The 18,503-nt window shown below is 32.9% G+C and overlaps 2 protein-coding genes and 1 long non-coding RNA gene across 3 annotated transcripts; 2 read left to right on the top strand and 1 right to left on the bottom strand.

The window, feature by feature from the left end:
* Positions 1-6,749: 6,749 nt before the first annotated feature.
* LOC100814010 (ribosome production factor 2 homolog) lies at positions 6,750-9,418 on the top strand. The gene is made up of 6 exons (XM_003542512.5): positions 6,750-6,909; positions 6,999-7,202; positions 8,286-8,531; positions 8,623-8,865; positions 8,954-9,019; positions 9,164-9,418. Exons 1-6 carry the CDS (start codon positions 6,841-6,843, stop codon positions 9,278-9,280), a joined length of 945 nt encoding a protein of 314 aa, XP_003542560.1. The 5' UTR covers positions 6,750-6,840; the 3' UTR covers positions 9,281-9,418.
* Positions 9,419-11,239: 1,821 nt separating this feature from the next.
* On the top strand, positions 11,240-11,963 carry LOC121173304 (uncharacterized). Its single transcript, XR_005887854.1, has 2 exons — positions 11,240-11,601; positions 11,736-11,963. It is a non-coding gene; the product is annotated as an uncharacterized lncRNA (long non-coding RNA).
* A 2,688-nt stretch (positions 11,964-14,651) lies between these two features.
* HSF-28 (heat stress transcription factor 28) lies at positions 14,652-18,100 on the bottom strand. The gene is made up of 2 exons (XM_003541397.5): positions 17,619-18,100; positions 14,652-15,941 (listed from the first exon to the last, which is right to left on the bottom strand). The coding sequence occupies exons 1-2, from the start codon at positions 17,859-17,861 to the stop codon at positions 14,820-14,822; spliced, it is 1,365 nt and encodes a 454-aa protein (XP_003541445.1). The 5' UTR covers positions 17,862-18,100; the 3' UTR covers positions 14,652-14,819.
* Positions 18,101-18,503: the final 403 nt, after the last annotated feature.

The following is an 18,503-nucleotide window of genomic DNA, read 5'->3' as shown; positions in this document are numbered from 1 at the left end:
GGTTAAAAGAATATTTTATTTTCATTGTTTTTATGTCAATAAATTTATTAAGACAACTTTCGGATCTCGATTCCCTCAAACACATTAACAAAGTGGCCAAAAACACGGAAAAATTACTAAAACTTCAAGATTTCAATCCATGAAGACAAATTTGAAAGTTTAGATTTTTATTTGTATCAGTTACTTTGGTTAAAATAAGATTTCATTCCGATAGTTTCCATGTCAATGATGTCATTAAGACAACTTTCGAGTCTCAACTTGGCCCTCAAGCTTCAAGATTTCAATTCATACTTCAAACTTTTGGCATTAAAACACATGACGATACCTCAAAAATACAACAATGAAAAACACATGCACTTGACGACTACAAATTATTAAATAATAAAATAGCAATCAAATAAATTGGGGGAGGGGGGGTTCTTCAAAACTCGATTCAAGGTTCATTGCTTCATCAACGTATTTATCCAAACCCTTCAAATTCAAAGAGCTTGCAGAAATTGGTGGTGAATGTGCACATGTTTGTGTAGGCATGTCTGCGGTCATAATATATAACTTCATGCATGTGAGCTTGGAGATTTTCCCGAACATAGAAAACATAGTCATTACATCCTCATCATTGTGCAACATGCATGCCTTGTACTAACCATAATCACCAACAAAAGAATTGTGTTACTGCTAGATTTTTTCTATAAATACAAGGCATCTATTGCCATCATTACACTAACTCGCAGCCTCACTTTCTCTCATTCTCATATATCCCTTTGTAACTTCTTCTTGACTTTAGTACCAAAGTCTAAACCATGGAATCTACAACTCCTCATCTCCTTTGGAAACAACAGCTTCACAGATCTGGAGAAGTATGTAATACATTTTGTTTAATTGAATGTTAATTATGATATGATTTACAAATAATGATGTTGTTATTATTTTGATTTATGCAGGTAACAAACGATGTAATCTAGTCATATGCTTAGGTTATGCCTTCTCCAGATCCCATAATTGAATCTTTGTTGGTTCAAGGTGGGTTTTTAGATGTTGCAAAGTTCGGACAAGTTAAAATCAACAACACTTTAGTTACTATTTTGGTTGAAAGGTGGAGACCTGAGTCACACACGTTTCATCTTTTTGTTGGTGAATGCACAATCATCTTGGAGGATGTTTCTCTTCAATTGGGTTTACGCGTTGATGGAAGACCAATTACTGGCCCAACATATTATGATTGGGAACAAGTGTGTGTAGAATATATAGGTGTTGTTCCCCCAAAGCATGCACTAATAGGATCAACACTTAAACTAAAATAATTAAAAGAAAACATGTTGACTCTCCTAACAGAACCCACACCACATCAATTAGCAGCCCATTGTAGAACATACATTTTAGGAGTTACTAGTGGGGTGTTGATGTCGAACAAGTCAGGGAACAGAGTTCACCTGATGTATCTACCCTTATTAGCAGATCTTGATCGAGCTGGCCGATACAGTTGGAGTTCAACATGTTTAGCACATTTGTATAGAAAAATGTGTAGAGCAATTTATATCACATCCAAAAAAATAGAAGGATGTATAGTGTTGTTACAGTCATAGGCATGGTATCTCATGTCATACATTCAACCAAAGGTCAAGTGCTAGCTGTCATATCCACTTGCAACTAGGTAAATAAAAATTTCTTAGTCAAACAAAGTCCATTTTTGATAATGTATTTGATACTAACCTATTATATTTTCACTAGATGGAGCGACAGAGGGCTACAATTTTCTGAAATCCCACGCGGTGATGTTATAGGCTACAGGTCAAGATTCAACAACATGCATAACGAGGAGGTTGAACCATTTGTTTTTTGTTTTATTTATTCAAACATCAATTACATTGTTTTTAAAATTACTAACACAAGTTATTTTTTCAATTTCATTGGATGCCTTATAGAGGTTTGGAATCATTTCTGCCAGAAAATGGATACAAGGATTCCAGTATGTGGAGTGTTTGTGTCGCTTTAATCTATTTTCCAATGGTAATATGACAGCAAACTGACAAGGTCATGCTTCAATTTGGACTTTGTCAAGACATACCAAATCCACCACATAATCTTGACAAACTTTATCATACTGACATGAGAGGACATAATGACACAAATTGGACAAAGGAACATCAAAAGTGGATTGTAATTTCGAAGGAAAAACGCAAATATGTGTTAATCGGACAACTAATTCTAGGAAAGATTGAACATATGAGTCACTACATGAATTGGTACCGAGCAAATTCAAAAATTTGCCTAGCACAATTTGCAACTCATCCAAACTTTGCCGCCACATCTCCTTCAGCTCCAGACATGGAAACTGAACAACATCCTCAATAATAAAGCTCATCAATCATTGTCAAGATGCATGATGAAAGACTACAACCACATGCTCAATCATATGAATTTACGCCACAACCTCATCATCATCAAGAAGATTATGGGTACAATCCGCAATTTGTCAGTGTTAGCGAAGAAGACTTTATAAGAAACCTGATCAATACAAATCTTCAAACATTAGAGTTTGCTTATGCGTACATTCAAAGTATGCACATACCTTTGTTTGCATACTTTCACCAAAGTATTGCTAACAGTTCTTCCACTAATGACTTTGTCCAGAAAGAGCAACCTATTGTTCCTGATGAACAATTTCAACCACAAGAACATGGACGAGTACGTCGACAGCCGGCATGTTATTTTTCCCCATACGATTTGACCTCATGTTGCTTGTTTTGAGACAATGTGACTGGACAATGCTTTCTACAAGATGATGTGACTGGAAAATGTTTTCTTTTTCGAATTATGCAAAACAAACGTAATTAATTAAGACTTAATCTAAATCACTTATATTGTTGACGCAATCTTAACCATTGGTATAAGTCACGGGAGAACAATAGATCGTCTAATATATAGTAATAGGGGCTTGATGCAACTCAACACCTTTAACGAATATTCACCCTAGTGCTTAAAAATATAAACTGTTTATATTGTTGGTGCGATCTCAGTCGTTGGTATAAGTCACGGGAAAACAGTAGATCATTTAATATATATAGCAATAGGGGTTTGTTGCAACTAAACACATTTGTCTAATATTCACCCTAGTGCTTAAAACATGAAGAGTCTATCCACTATTGTGTATTGTAATGCTGTAATAATTCCATCAAATGAAGGGATAATGTTTGAATGCTCTAGTGATCCTAAAGTCATCACAACAAGTGAGGACATGTCGCTTGCTGCCTTAAGGAAAACAATTTTTTATGGCAACAAAGGTTGTAGAATTTTAATAAATGTTTTTTATCGTCAACCAATCTACGTAGGTGACAATTGTCTTGAATACAACTGTATGAAGCTCAAATGCAACAATGATGTGGGAAAAATGTTTTTAATCTGTTCAGAATTTAGTACCAAAGGTCCGATTAAGTTTAATGCAATTTTTGGGTGTTCTCTTGATGAAATTCTTGCACTATTGCACAAACCAAGGAAATCAAGAACAACTGATGAGATAATTGCTTTGATGCATGATGAATATATGTAGTCATTGCACAAACTACTTGTTACTTTTTTAGAATAAACTTTCAATTCATCATTGGAATTCTATTGTTAGTTTTTTCTTTTTTTAAGTTCTCTACTTTAATCATGTTAGTCTAAGAGAATTATGATGTTTACCTAAGCTTTATTTATCTAATTCTTTTTGTTTTTTCGTGTTCTTCAATCTAAATAAATTTGGTTTCATTTAAGGATTAATTTTTTTTTTTAAATATTATTCTCGATAAATCATAACAAAGAAAATATTTAACTAAATTTAATTTCATATGACAACTTATAAATAATCAGTAAAAAAAAACTCATAAACAACATTTAATACGTGAAAATGAAGAAATATAATAGAAAGGTGTTGTTACCGTCTCTTTAATTTCATTTCTTTTAATAAAATCAATTATATCAAATATGGAATAAAATAATCACACGTCTTGTTACATTTAGTTTTAACATGTTTATCAAATGTATTTTAAGTTTTAGGACTTGTTTGCATGTTATTCTTGAATAAAAATATTTGTTGATGAACAAATGTGTTTAGAAATTCATAATAACGATGTAAGCTTTTTTTGTTGGTGAAAAAAACAGTCATTTTAATACGTCTTTAAATAATTGAAAATATATTATAAAGTTACTTTTCAAAAAACTTAAATAAATGAGTACTTAACCTTACTTATTCATATAGAAATAAATATTAAAAATTAATTTAAATACATTATATGATAGTAGATATAATTTTTAGCTAAGTGGAGTTTCATTTAAGGATAGTTTTTTTAAATACAGGACTAGATAAATTATATTTTTTTATAAATTAATATATATAAATCAGTAAAACAAAAAAATTCAAATTTAAAAAAAAACTGTAAGGAAAAAAATTAAAAAAAAACAAAAATAAATAACAAAAAATAAAAAACCAAATAAAAAAAATTAAAAAAAATCAATTTAGAAAAAAACCTCCCTCTGTCATCAGCGTGCGACACCCTCTATCATCGACGCCACCCTTTATCATTGACACAATACACATCAGGCATGGATGAGGATGCATTTAGACCATGGATGATAGTCCAACAAAGATTATGCAAATAGATAATTGTCATTTGTCAGACCAAAATACTACAAGAAATTGTGGAAGCGATATTATAACACTAGATTTTCCAACTTTATTAAGTAACTTGTTTGTATCATTAAACAAGTGGAAATGATAATAAAATCATAAAATTCATTAATTGAATTTACTGTGATTTTTTTATTGAGTTTCAATTGTTAATTCACCTTAAACTTAAACTGTATTGCAGACAAACATGTAGAACTATGTTGACTTCTATAAGCAAAAAGACCAGTTTTCTTGTGAAGATAGGTGTGGTTAGTGATAATTATTCATTCTTAAAAAATTAGTGGAGTTGTTAGTGGGAACTCACTTTTTGGACTTAAAAGGTTGCTTAGCTTGGTTTATAAATAGGAACTTCTTATACGCAACCACAGAAAAATTAAAAGATTAGTGAAATTCGAGATGTTTCTATTGTGGAGCTTCCCATTTGTTCTTAAGTTAATTAAGAACTTTATGGCGTTGGTTATATTGATAGGTTGCTTTTAGGATTAAGTTTAGCTTAGCTTCTCTTATTTATTTTTAAGACGATCATAACTAAAATTGTATTGTTCCATTTTTTTAGTTCAAAACCTCTATAGCCCGTGGAAATCCTAAGTTTTTAGTGTGCAAGTTTCTTCATTATTTTTAAGTTCTCATCAAGGGGTAAGCATATATTTCTTTTTCTTTTTCCTTCTCCTACTTGTTTGTGTGATGTTTCTTTATTTCCCCTCCTTGTTTTTGCTTCAAATCTTGATGCTTGGTCTATAATGATAGACTCGATGTGGCGTTTGGAGATTTTTGAGTTAAAAAGGCTCAAGCTAGCAACTTTCTTATATTTCTTTGAACCAAGAGGAGGTGACACAAGTCAATGGAGAATGGTGGACTTTTTGTTTTGCGTTATTTTTGTGTCCCATGAACCCTAAAGAGTTAAAATACATTTTCCATAATTTTATCAATTAAATTAAAATTTATATAAAAATACCGTATAAAAATTCTCATTTATATCACTTTACATTTAATAATAAAATAATAATTATGCTCAATATATTGTTAGTGTCATTTGTTAAGTGGGTTTTTCGTTTTCATTTTTTTTAATTTTAGATATGAAATGTTATCTTTTATTTAATCTTTCGAATTGTATTTATTTGGATTTTTTTATGATTTTTTCAAATTTTCATAGCATAATAAAATTTTAATCAACTATCCAACTCAAATCAATCTAACTAAGATAAGAGTTGTTTATTTTCTTATTTTTAATATCATATATACCCTTTTTAGACATAATCATTATTTGAGAATGTACTTTTTAGAATAATATTTTATTTTTAACATTTGAGAAAGTATTTTTGAAGTGTTAAAAAAATAAAAAATATGTTTCATAAAGTACTTTTCATAATACTAATGTGTATTCTGGGAAATAATTTTCAAAATATAAAACAAATTAGAAAAATTCAAGCATAACAATAGAACCATTCAAAATCCTATATAAGAAAAAGATTGTACAATAATAATGAAGCAATTGGAGTGGAGAAAATATATAATTGATTTGAACAACTCCAAGAGGTGTTTTGATGCAACAATTTAGATGAACTAAAGATCTAGCTATATGTTACTACATATATAAAATGAGAGACACTAATGATATTGTGTGTGTGAACAAAAATAAAACTAGGAAGAAAAATAGTTAAAAGCATAAACATACTACCTTCATGAAACCCCCCTAATGGGGGTGATAAAAATGTGCAAGGGAGGATAAAGTTTGAAAAGGAAAGATTATTAATTTATGTTTAAATATTTTTATTAGTTTTTATAGTTTAGTATTTTTGTTCTGTAAAAAAAATCGAAAAATGCATTCTCATTAAAAATTAATTTTAAAAAAATTTCAATTTTTATATAAAAAACTCCTAAAAATATATTTTGTGATTTAAAAATATTTTTATTCAAGATAATTATTATAATTTATATATATATATATATATATATATATCAACGATATAGAGTAAATTAATTTTACAATAATTATTATCTTAAATTTCACATCTACAATAATTATGATTGATTGAAAATATTTCTACACTGATAGATTGATAATTAAACTCAAAATATTTAAAATATACATATTAATAACCCCCCTTCCGCTCCAAAACCCTAATTCTAAAACCTGAAAGTAAGCATACTCTGCTCGTGTTTTGCGTTTCGTTGCGATGTTGGAAATCAAAACCGCCAAGACCCGCAAGGGCAAGCGGGAGCTCGAGAAGCGCGCCCCCAAGCTCGTGAGTCTCCAACTCTTTCTCTTTGTCTGTTTGTTTTCCCAGAAAATCGTTACATTTTCCGGGAAAATCTTTTTTTTTTGTTAACGCAGGTGGAATCGGGGAAGAAGACGCTGATCCTGCACGGAACGAAGACCAGCGGCGTGCTGAACGCCGTGCTCGCGCAGATTTATCATTTGAAGAAGGACAGCGCCGTCAAGTACAGCCGCAAGAACGAGAACGTCAAGCCTTTCGAGGCCGGCGGCGAGACTTCGCTCGAGTTTTTCTCTCTCAAAACCGATTGCAGCGTATTTGTGGTAAGTGCTCTCTGTTCTGCTAGGGTTACGAATATCGGAATATGTAATAGCTTGGATTTTAGTTATGGAGATGTTAGCGGTGATTAGTGAGGTAATATTAGTGTATCTAAGTTTTGTGTTGTGCTAACACAAGGCCTTTTATAAATAAATAAAAAATGTTTCTATGTGATTATTATGTGATAGTAATAGAGAGTATTGGTATGTTGCTTGCGAAGTAATGGCTTTAGGTGTTTGATAAGGATTTAAAAAAAGAATCAACGAAATTTAGAGTGCATGAGAATTTTTTGGTTAAGATGACAAGTATCCTCTTTAGCAGGCAATTCCGCTTGAGTCGAGTTCCAGCGGCAGAACTCTCCCTTTCAGTATTTAAAGCAGCTGCATACCAGGACTCAAACTGGAGACCGAGTCCATGGGAATTTAATTAGCCTAATTAGATTCCTTAATTTTTTTAAATATTTTGTTTGGATAAGAGGGGATTTAAATTTCTAATTTTTCAAATTCTTCGTTTTGTACTCAATTTTTCTTTTCTGACACAATTTGCAACTATGGAAATATTGATTAACATAAACTAGAAGCAAATAATAATAGTTTATATAATTCATAGAAGTTTAAATTGAGAAAAAAGGGGGAGAGAAAGGGAGGTGCATAAGAGAAAGAGAATGTGCCAAAGTTTCGGGATGAGAGTGTTCACATTGAGACCATGAAAAAGATGAAGAATTTCTAACAGGATGTTTGGTTTAACATCTACTAAGTGTAGATCCCTGTCAAGATCAACGAATACACTCTAGTGTCTGTGTAAACTTGGGATTTGATATGAAAATTCCAAGAAATGCATGTTTCAAACGTGCAAGCAAACATTCATAAAATTCTTTCATTTAGGTGTTGTTTGAAATTCCTTTATTTTTCTTTGAAAACAATCCTTAAAAAATTTCAACATCATAAAAATTATTTCGATTTGATATTCATACAAGTCATTGTGATGTATGGTGCTTTAAATTTACTTAAAAAGTTGAATTTCTGTCTAAAATTCCCATCTAAACACACCACTAAGGTTTTTTTGTTTTGGTGTTTGTATTGTTGCAGTATGGATCTCACTCGAAGAAGCGGCCTGATAACCTTGTTATAGGGAGAACTTATGATCATCATATCTTTGATTTAGTGGAGGTTGGAGTTGAAAATTTTAAACCCATGGAGTCTTTTAGTTATAATAAGAAGTTGGCTCCTAAGGAAGGGTCAAAGCCTTTTATTGTTTTTATTGGAGAAGGATTTGAGGCTGTGGAAGAGCTAAAGCATTTGAAGGAAGTTTTGCTCGATCTTCTTCGTGGTGAGGTGTGTTGTCATTGTTTTTTGTTGTCTTGCAACATCCTTTATGCTTTTGGCTGAGATTATATTAACAGAAGTGATGTGATGGATCGTGCAGGTTGTGGAGAATCTAAATCTTGCTGGAGTGGATCGTGCATATGTATGTGCTGCCCTGTCTCCGAATCGAGTGTTTTTTACTCACTGCGCATTGAGACTGAAAAAGTCAGGCACTGTTGTACCAAGAATGGAATTGGAAGAAGTTGGCCCGTCCATGGATTTTGTTGTTCGTCGGCATCGTCCTCCTAATGAAAGTTTGAGGAAGGAAGCAATGAAAACATCGAGGGAGAAGCCAAAGAAAAAGGTTGGCAACATGTCTAAATCTCTTTGGTTTATCTGTTTATGTAAAGTGAAATTATATCTGAATTGTGTACTTGTGCTGTTGCTCACAGGAGAAGAATGTTAAAAGGGACGAATTACAGGGAAAGATTGGAAGTATTTATATCCCAGATCAGAAGGTATGAGAACTATTTTCATAGCATCGACTGTTTTGAATTAGCTCCTTTCAGTAAAATTAAATGAACATTGCCTTTGCATGTGTAATTTTTCTTTTCCGGTTCCCTGAAGGATATCTAACCAGTTACAAAAATGTGATTGTTTAGGTTGGAGAAACTCCTTTACCTTACAAAGCAAAAGGAGTGAAGAGGGAGCGCCAAGAAGCCAAGCGGAAAAATGAGAGTGATGGAAGTGCTTCAAAACGGAAGAAGGAAGATTCTTGATACTTATAAATTACACCTGTTGTCTTTCCCTTGCATCTGATTATAGAATGATCAATTGTAGATCATATGATATTAAACTGCATGTTGTTTAGGCGTCATGAATATTCATGATTTCCCCTATATGGGGGGGTTTTGTCATCATTTTATTCAGCGTATTTTTTTATCCTTCATATTTTGCCAAATTGAAATGCAGTCCTTTGAATCATGAGTCTTAGCTTCTACTGTTCGTATATTAGTTCAAAGTTCAAAAGGATGCATTTCATTTCTAATTAGGTAGTGTTAGATTATAGCATTTTGTTGTTTGCGGCTTATTTGCAAGTGGTCTTTGGTATTTTAAATGGTCGTGAGCAGTTTTGCAAACTGAACCAGAGATACTGGATCTTAATTAACAAATTATCCCGCTGTTGTACTTGGTGGAAAACATTCCCACTTAACGTTTATGAAAATTATGATGTATGTAAGCTTCTGATTCCTTTGGGGGACCATCTCTGTTTTGGATTAAATTGAAGGTGTAAGAAAGTAGGTAAAGGTTGAAGAGAAAAAAAAATGTAATGTGAAAAAAGGGGGGATATAGTCAAGTAATGAAACGTCATACTTGATATCCAATATGGCTATCATCCCGACAAGCCCAATTGATAAGAGCATACGCGTGTGTTTGGTTTCACTTTTAGAAGAAGGCATTTGAATTCTACACCTTCAAACTTGTATCATGCATCTCTCATTTTATTTGTATGGATAAAAATATCCCAAAATAGCTTACGCTCACTACCTCTCCTTTTTAACCATGGCAGACCTGCATCAACCATCTTCCTTTGTCACCACTGCCTCTACCAACACTATCGCACCACCACCGTGCCTCTAACACATTAATATATTTCATTTAATAATGTAAGGAGAACGGAGAACAAAGGCAATGTTATATTCGTGGCATAAAAGATGGAGATTGGGATGTTATTGATTTTGGGGGAGTGGGTTCTCATGAATGTAAAGGAGAAAGAAGTGTTATCACTCTTATTTCTATTCTAAAATAGGATAAAATTTTGGATAGATCAATTTGGAATAGGAATGTCTGGTGAAAGGATTATTTTTGTTCACACAAATAAAATGAGAGGTACAGATACAAGTTGGGAGGTGCATGATATAAATGTCTTAGAAGAATTGATTTTGATTTTGTATAAATTTTTACATGTTTAGTTTGACATGGAAGAAGACTTCTAAATTGATTTTGAGTTCTGGGTGTTTGATTTCATGTTCAAACTTTTGGACTTGCGTTAAAAACATGAAAATAAGAAACTATTGAGAGTAACTTCGTCGTAAACTAATTGAGGAGAAAGCAAACTCATTGGAAACATAGGCACATCCTTCGGAGGTAGAATCACTCTCATCAACTCGGTGTTATCCTCTTTGCCACTTTTCTATTTATCCTTTTATTAGAATCCCATCAAGCGTGACAAAGATGTTGGTTCAAATACAAAGAGATTTTCTTTGAGGGAAAGGAGGAAAAATAGCATGGGTCAAATGGGAGAAAATCTGCCTCCCAAAGGAAGAGGGTGGGTTGGGAGTCAAAAACATCAATCTTTTTAATTTAGCTCTACTTGGGAAATGGAGGTGGAGGATGTTTTTTTGCAAAGATATGATGTGGTGTAGAGTGCTAAATTCTATTTATGGGGGAAATCCCTTTTAAATAGAGAACTTACAAGTAGCACAAAATATTCAATTTGGTGGCGTGATTTCAAGGCCAACATTGAAGGATTGCAATTAAAGGAAGATGAACAAGTTGTGGAGATGGATTTCCAGTAATTGAGGTCTATACAGTGTCAAAGAAGCATATTCCAGATTAATCAAAGAGGAGTTCTTGGAAGACTTGGACAACACTTTCAAAAGCTTGTGGAAATCTGCCATTCATTCAAGCGTTCTAGCCTTTGCCTGGAGACTTTTGTTGAACAGGGTGCAAACAAAGTAATCTAAGAAGAAGAAGGATACAGCTTTCAGGAGATAACTACTTGTGTTCCTTCTGCCAACAGGCAGAGGAAAATGCTAACCATTTATTTTTCAATTGCAGGTTTGCACAGTCCATGTGTGTTGTCCAAACTTGTGACCCACTTAATCATCTTCAACAACACTACATAGAGGGTCTGAGTAAGGAAGCCAATGATGCGTGGATGGTGACTTGGTTTGCAGTTGTTTGGTTCTTATGGATTCAGCGGAATGCAATCATCTTCAACAATGAGCAGAAGGATGAAGGAAAGGTGTGGGAAACTTATCAAAACCAGAGCGTGGCTATGGCTGGTAGCTAAGCGACCAAACTTTGGATATGCATGGTATGATTGGATCTCTCTTTCTCTATTTTGTCTTCAAGGATTATCATAATCTGGGTATAGGTTTATGTGGAGACTACTAAAGGCATGGAAGTGTAGAAGATTAGACTATAAGAATAACAAATTACACGCTGCAGGTGTCTTGAGTTATTGAGATGAAACCAATAATGGTTATGGAAAGGTCAGAATTTGGTGAGATAGTTTTGTGCAGAGATTCCGAGAAGGGCAAAGAGTTTGTGCATTCGAAAAAGATAATTATAGTGCATAAATTTGAATTTTGGGGATATAGAAGTTGGTGTGGTTATTTAGTGCAGAGGATTACGGGGAAAGGAAAATCAAATGCGCATTTGACAGGGAGGAGTAAATAACAGTCTCTCGCGAACAAGTGAATCGACATAACTACGTTATTAAACTTTTCGGTTAACTCGCTAATTTTTACGAGTTTAGGAATCTACTTATTTTCTCTGAGTTGACTCTTGAATAAATTTTTTTATTAGACTCTAAGTAAATTCTATAAACTAAGTAAATTCAGTATATTCTCGAGTTTACCACCGAGTTAACAAGTTAGCAAATTAAAAAAATTAGATCAAAATGTAAGTCATTTTTTATTGTTTTATGTGTGTTTAGCATTCAACATATATTCATTTAGCATGTTATTCTCAAATACAAAATTTTTACCTTTAATAATATCAAACTCTTGTTCTCTAATAGTATCAAACTTTTAATGAGAATGATCTAGCACTGCTATAACCTACCACTACTACAAGTGATATATTATTACTAGACTTAGTTATTTAAATATTTTGAACTTTATGATTTATTGTTTTACTTTATTATATTGTTAAAATGTTTAATTAGTATATTATTTTTTTATATTTATTATTATTTTTATATGAAATAGACTTATAAATTGAGTAAACTCTCACGAATTCTGTGTAAACTCTTGAGTTTGATAACCTTAGATATAACTAATTAATAAATTGAAGTTAAAGAGTGAATTGATCCGATATCATTCAAATTTGATTTTCAACAGAAATAATTTTTAATCAAATTTTATTTATTTTTTGATCAAATTTTATTTATTTCTTGATCGACTTTTGGATTAGTGAGGATTTTTTTTTCTGATAAAGATAAAAAAAAAAAAAAATAACAGTCTCTAGTCTCTGTGTGTCAGTGTTATAGCAGCTTGTAATTAGGGCCCGTGTACCGAGTTATGGTAAAGAGAGAAATATGACAATTCCTTTCTTTTCTGGTAACTATGTTACACGTTTGTATCATGGCCTTTTATTTTTTTGTACTTCTAGCACCGTTTTATGAATACCTTTGCTTATAAAAAAAAATTGTTTGCCATCAACATGAAAAGTAAACGTGAATCATTGTATAGGTGACGTCAAACACAAACTGATTCTAACATGAACTAATTTTGAGTAACTTTTTATATTAAATTCAAAACTTTTTATTAAACTTTATTATTAACTTGATTTTATAATAAAAATATAAACAATTTCAAAATCAATTTTACAAAAATAATTTTAATAACGTTGATCTAAACATGCATATATTATTCGTTCCACTACCATGGATGGCTTCAACTGGCGTCTAAAGTAAAAATAGATGCAGGGAAACAAGAAATTATGTCCCCTTCATCTTAGATTTTATATGAATCCACCCACTTTTAGGTGGCTAAACTGAATTTTGTTATAGCCAATTTTTTTCAATTTAACCCCTATACATGTTATGAATTCTCAATTTCATCCCTACATGCAAAAGTTATTAAATTGATTTAAAAAATATTACTATTTGGTCCTTACCGTTATACGTTGACCATTAACTTCTTTAATTGGTCCAGTGCATTTTTTATTTTGTCTCTATATGTGGAGGAATCAAATTAAAAATATTATACATATAGAGACCAAATTAAGAAAATACTATATATATAAAAACCAAATTAAGAATTTGCAAGAGGGTTAACGGTGATAGCAATCAAATTGAAAATGTTTACACATATAAGGCCTAATATAATTTTTTTTTTTACGTATAAAGACAAAATTATGAATCCGCATTATGTATAGGAACTAAACTATACGTTTAACCTTGATTTTATTAATTGTCTATCTTTTTCAATCAACCCTTTTATATCTTAATTTTTAATTAAATTTGATTTTTTTTAAAATATCAATATGATTAAAAATAACTTTATATCAAATAATTCAATATAAATTTAACATAAAATTTATATATTTAAATATATTTATTTATTATACATTTAATCTTCTTTATACAAAAAATAGAACAATTGAAACACAACATTTCTAGAAATCTTTCTTAAGCCAGTTATCACTATCATATACTTGATTTTCTTAATCGTATATATCTTTCAGCGTGTCTTTTCATCTTTATTTCTAAATTAAATCTTCGTATTTTAAAAAAGATTATCAAATAGTTATTTATCATAAATCTAAAATATAATTTCTATTAAAAAATATTTATTTATTATAAATTTTAGTTATATAAAAAAAATATAATTTTTTGTGCATTGCATAGATTAAGATACTAATTATAATATATACTTTATATATTACAAATATTTAATTTATTATAAATTTTAATTACATAAAATTTAATATTTATCATGGGCTAAAATACTAATTTTAGCAAAAACCAAACGAAACATATTTATATAATCGTGTGCAGAATATTACTATCATAAAGTAAATAAAAGTAAAAATAACAAATAGAGAAGAAGCATAAAATCAATTATCTCTTAATAGAGAGCATATATAAGTATAAAAGGGAGAGAGAACAAGAAATTAACCAATTCATTTAAACAGCATACCTTATCACCCATATCAGGAATTCAGGATTATTTGCAACAGGGCATAAGCATAGCAGAGAAAACAAGTCCCAAAGAGGGGTTTGATGATACCTGCCTTATGTGGTATAGACCTGTGAGTGCTTTACTTAAATCATTCATCAGGTGAAAGGAAAAGTATGATTTACTTGAGTGGAAGTTATCAATAATTACACAATTAGAATTTACGAAGAAAAACATGGACAGTTAAAGAATTCATCTAAAAGAATAAAAAAATTGAAAGTAAATGATGAATAAAAGCAGGTGAATGAATACTATTTATAAATCAAATGATTCAATAATATGCCTCCTAGGAACTATAAATATAGCAAGTAACCAAAGGGCAACAAGTGCAGGAGCAAATGAAACCCTATGGACCAAAATTCTTAGGCCTATCTTCTTTTGGTTGACCAGCTTGACCATTTGTTTCACCAAGAGAAGGTTCATCAGTTGGCCACTTATCAATTCCCAAACTTCCTAAGCCAATATCCCAGATGTCTGAGTCAGACATACCACTTGTGACTCCAAATTCTGGAAACTCTTCATAGTTGACATGATTGCTCCACAGCTCATTCCCACTACCTGAAGCAGCACCACTAACATTAAGGCCAGAGTCCCATATATCTTCTAGCTTTATCATGCCTTCAGTTCCAAGAGCAGAAAAATCTTGAAAGTCTTTCCCCTTGGTCAAACCCTCTGGGAAGGAAGCAAAATACTCTGGAGGAACTTCTAGAATTGGACTCATGACACTTTTCCCTTTGAAAAGGGGGTCTTCAGCTCCAAAGCTAGATAATCCTTCTCCAATCATAATTTCCTGAGACACTGTGATCCCGTGCACTGCAGCCAAGTCATTTGATACAATATTCTCTATTTGAGCAGTAAGATCTTCTGCGCCTACACTCACTTCTCCTGCCAAACCCTGTGAAAGGTAGTGAGGAGACTGTTCAATGGAAACTGGACTTAGTTTTGGAGTTTCGGAAGACATGCCTATATTTCTCCAATCATGTTGGTACCTCACTATCTGCCCTTCTTGGAGAGTTTCTGCTGTTCCAGTTTCATGTTGGTGCTGCTTGACAAACTTCCTTACCACTCTTGGAGAATCTATTTCTTTTTGCTCCTCATGCCTAAGGCGGGCTAAAAAGGCGGGGTTCTGGATTAACTTGACCAGGAAAGAAACCATTTGTTTCTGCCTTTGTTCTGTGGATTGGAGCCTTTGATTCACTTCTCCTGCGCGGTGAGCCATTCTTCGCTGCTCTTGTTTCAAATCAACAACCTCTTCCATCAACATAGTCCTTTCTTTCCTAAGCCTTTCTATCTCAATCTCAACATCAGACCTTCCTGCCTCAGTAGAACATTCGATTCCAATATAGCTACCAACCTGCTGGGATTGAGATGACCTGCGCCTTTGGATGTTCTTCAGCAAGTGCTTCTTCCCTCGCTGGAAAGCTTCGTTGAAAAACTCCCACTTGTCCGTGTCAATCTTGCGGAATCCCTGGAGACAAACACCAAGTTATCTGAGAATGAATTGAGCAGAAGCAGAAGGCCCCAAGACAAGAATGAGGAGGAGGGAAAAGGGAAGAATATCAGCAAAGCAAAACAAGATATATGGTTTAGGTACACCAAAACTTAGGCACTATGAGCTAATAGAGAGAGCAAGCTTGTATTGGATAATGCAATCTGCGAATCCAAAGCAAGCTTTACACAGACATAAGGAAAAGTCAAAATGACACAAACAACCCACAGAACCCGGAGTACTACCTGTGGAATATGAAATCCCTTCTACAGGAAGGGGAATATTTCTCCTGTTGCAACTTCCAGCAGTAGTAGTAGTCTCTCAAGTCTCAATCCTAACTACAATGCAATCAGTAAGCATCCATACCATATTCTTATCACTCAATCACATTAACAATAGTAATAAGCATAACCAAAAAAACCAGAGACTCAAAACAGTACACCTCAAGATAGCAATTACAATGAGCAGATTCAACAGACCAAAATTAGAGTAGTGATATGTGAACACTCTATCATTTCAAACACCTTATTAACATCTACCATTTCTCTCTATCTCTCTCTTCCAATCATCTCATATTCCTGTTATACCTACATTTTTCTCTCTTCTCTCTATTTATCTCTCTAGGTGTCAACTAGAGTGGAGGTGTCCTACAATCTTTATTCAAATATTAAAAAACTCTGCCTTTAACAAATGAGAAAACACAAGCCAAGAATCTTATGGCTTGTTTGATTCTCTTCTCACTATTTGTTTTAAAAATTGTTTTCTAAATCAATTTGATACAAGCTAGCAATCAATTTCTCATCCAAAATCCATTAAGTTTTGAAAATCGTTTCTAAAACAAGAGTTTCAGAATCAAAAGGCAAAAACTAGGAAATGTTTCCCCATCTTTTTTGTTTTCTTCAAGTACTCTCTATCCATGTACTATAAAATCAAACTTTTAAAAAACAAAAAATATGTCCATGGGACAAACACTTCCCAATGTGATTAGGGGCTGGGACAAACAAATTTAAAAAAACAAAAGCTATTTTTGAAATAAGTAAACAAACAAGGCCTTAAACAAAGTTAAGAATCATTCTATCCGACCATTACAAACTCGCACACATTCAGAAAATTCGTTCAATCAAAGAAACAATATGATAATCCAATTTAAGAATCAGTAGTACAAACCGTCAAAACGCCTCAAAATTTTTACATTCATATACATTCCCACTCAATACATCAACTTATCCAATCAAGGTACATGCATACATACATACCGGAGATATAAGATGGGTTGGATGGTTATGGGAAAAGGAAAGAAAGGAACGGTCACAGGTTTGATTCTCTCTTCTAACAAAACTAATATAACTAAGGGACATATAAGATTGACCCATTGGAGAAAGAAGGAGGAAGACGTCGCAGGATGACATTTGGTTTTTTTGGTTTTGGAGAAGTTGCCCATAAAATGAAAAAACTAACATAACGAACTAAAATTTACCGGTAAAAAAAAAAAGTACTTACAAACCAAATTACAAAAACACCCAAAGAAAACATTGCATACATACATGCATACCCAAAAACCAAAAACCAAAACCAAAAAAATAGTTACCAAAGGAGCCATGAGTGGCATATAAGTAAAAGCAAAGCGATGAATGATGATGAATTGATGATACCCACATAAGTATTGAGCTGACGAACGAAACTGGAGAAGTTGTTGTGCTTGAAATGCCGAGGAAGGACGATTCTCGCGAACTCGAGAGGGTCCCACACGACGAAGCTAAAACCGGTGGAGCCCCATGAGATAATGGGGTCGAGAGTCGGGTCGTCGACGAGGTCGAAGGTCTTGGACAAAAACGGAGGAACAGGGTTCATCTGCAGAATCTCCAACGGCTTAGGAGAGTTAGCATCATTTGGGTTCATGTTGATTCTGAATTAGTGTGAAGAAGAAGAATGAGGAGGGGTGTGAAAAGAAAAGAGTGGGAGGTGGTGGGGGGAGTGAGGATATTAAAAGGGTGTGAGGGCGGTGGAGGGTGGAGAGATGATGGCGGTGGAAGAGAAAGGCCATTGCACAGTGAGAGTGTGTGTGAGAACGAGTTTTGATAATTTGAGGTTTTGGTTTAGTTTCCTGGCAGTTACGTTGGTTCCTTCTTCTTTGTGTGTTGGGACCGCGTGTTGGGGTAGATATTTTTTTGTCACACTTATTAGGACTGTTGCTGTTTAGTATTTGTGTTGTGTGTCAGAGTGTCATAAGTGGTCTGGTCAAATACTTAGTGCCCAAGCGAACTCTATCACCCAATCGCGTGCTGCTGAACTTTGCTTTTCGGAGACAGCTTGTCTTTTTCTTGGGCCCGCGGGACTTTATTTTAAACTTTTGTTGGAAAATAATAATAATAATTGTGGTGAGAAAAAACAAGTAGAAAGTAGCAAGTTTTGTTAGTTTTTATGTGGTTTTTGTGATGCTAGTTGCTTGTGAGTGGGTTTTTAAATTACATCAGTTTATTGAACAAAGGAATTTATAAAGTATCTCGGTAAATAAAATGACAATAAATAAAATTTGCCAAC

The sequence above is a fragment of the Glycine max genome, chromosome 13 (assembly GCF_000004515.6).
Source record: "Glycine max cultivar Williams 82 chromosome 13, Glycine_max_v4.0, whole genome shotgun sequence".
NCBI classification, from domain to species: Eukaryota; Viridiplantae; Streptophyta; class Magnoliopsida; order Fabales; family Fabaceae; genus Glycine; species Glycine max.
Note: the sequence above shows the minus strand (reverse complement) of the source record. Positions and strands in the feature narration are given on the sequence as shown.

Excerpts from the sequence above, each read along its gene's own strand:
- LOC100814010 (XM_003542512.5), top strand. The coding sequence starts at position 6,841 with ATGTTGGAAATCAAAACCGCCAAGACCCGCAAGGGCAAGCGGGAGCTC. Across the intron at positions 6,910-6,998 it reads AGAAGCGCGCCCCCAAGCTC|GTGGAATCGGGGAAGAAGAC; the intron begins GTGAGTCTCCAA and ends TTGTTAACGCAG. Across the intron at positions 7,203-8,285 it reads CCGATTGCAGCGTATTTGTG|TATGGATCTCACTCGAAGAA; the intron begins GTAAGTGCTCTC and ends GTATTGTTGCAG.
- HSF-28 (XM_003541397.5), bottom strand. The coding sequence starts at position 17,861 with ATGAACCCAAATGATGCTAACTCTCCTAAGCCGTTGGAGATTCTGCAG. Across the intron at positions 15,942-17,618 it reads TTCGTCAGCTCAATACTTAT|GGATTCCGCAAGATTGACAC; the intron begins GTGGGTATCATC and ends GTTTGTCTCCAG.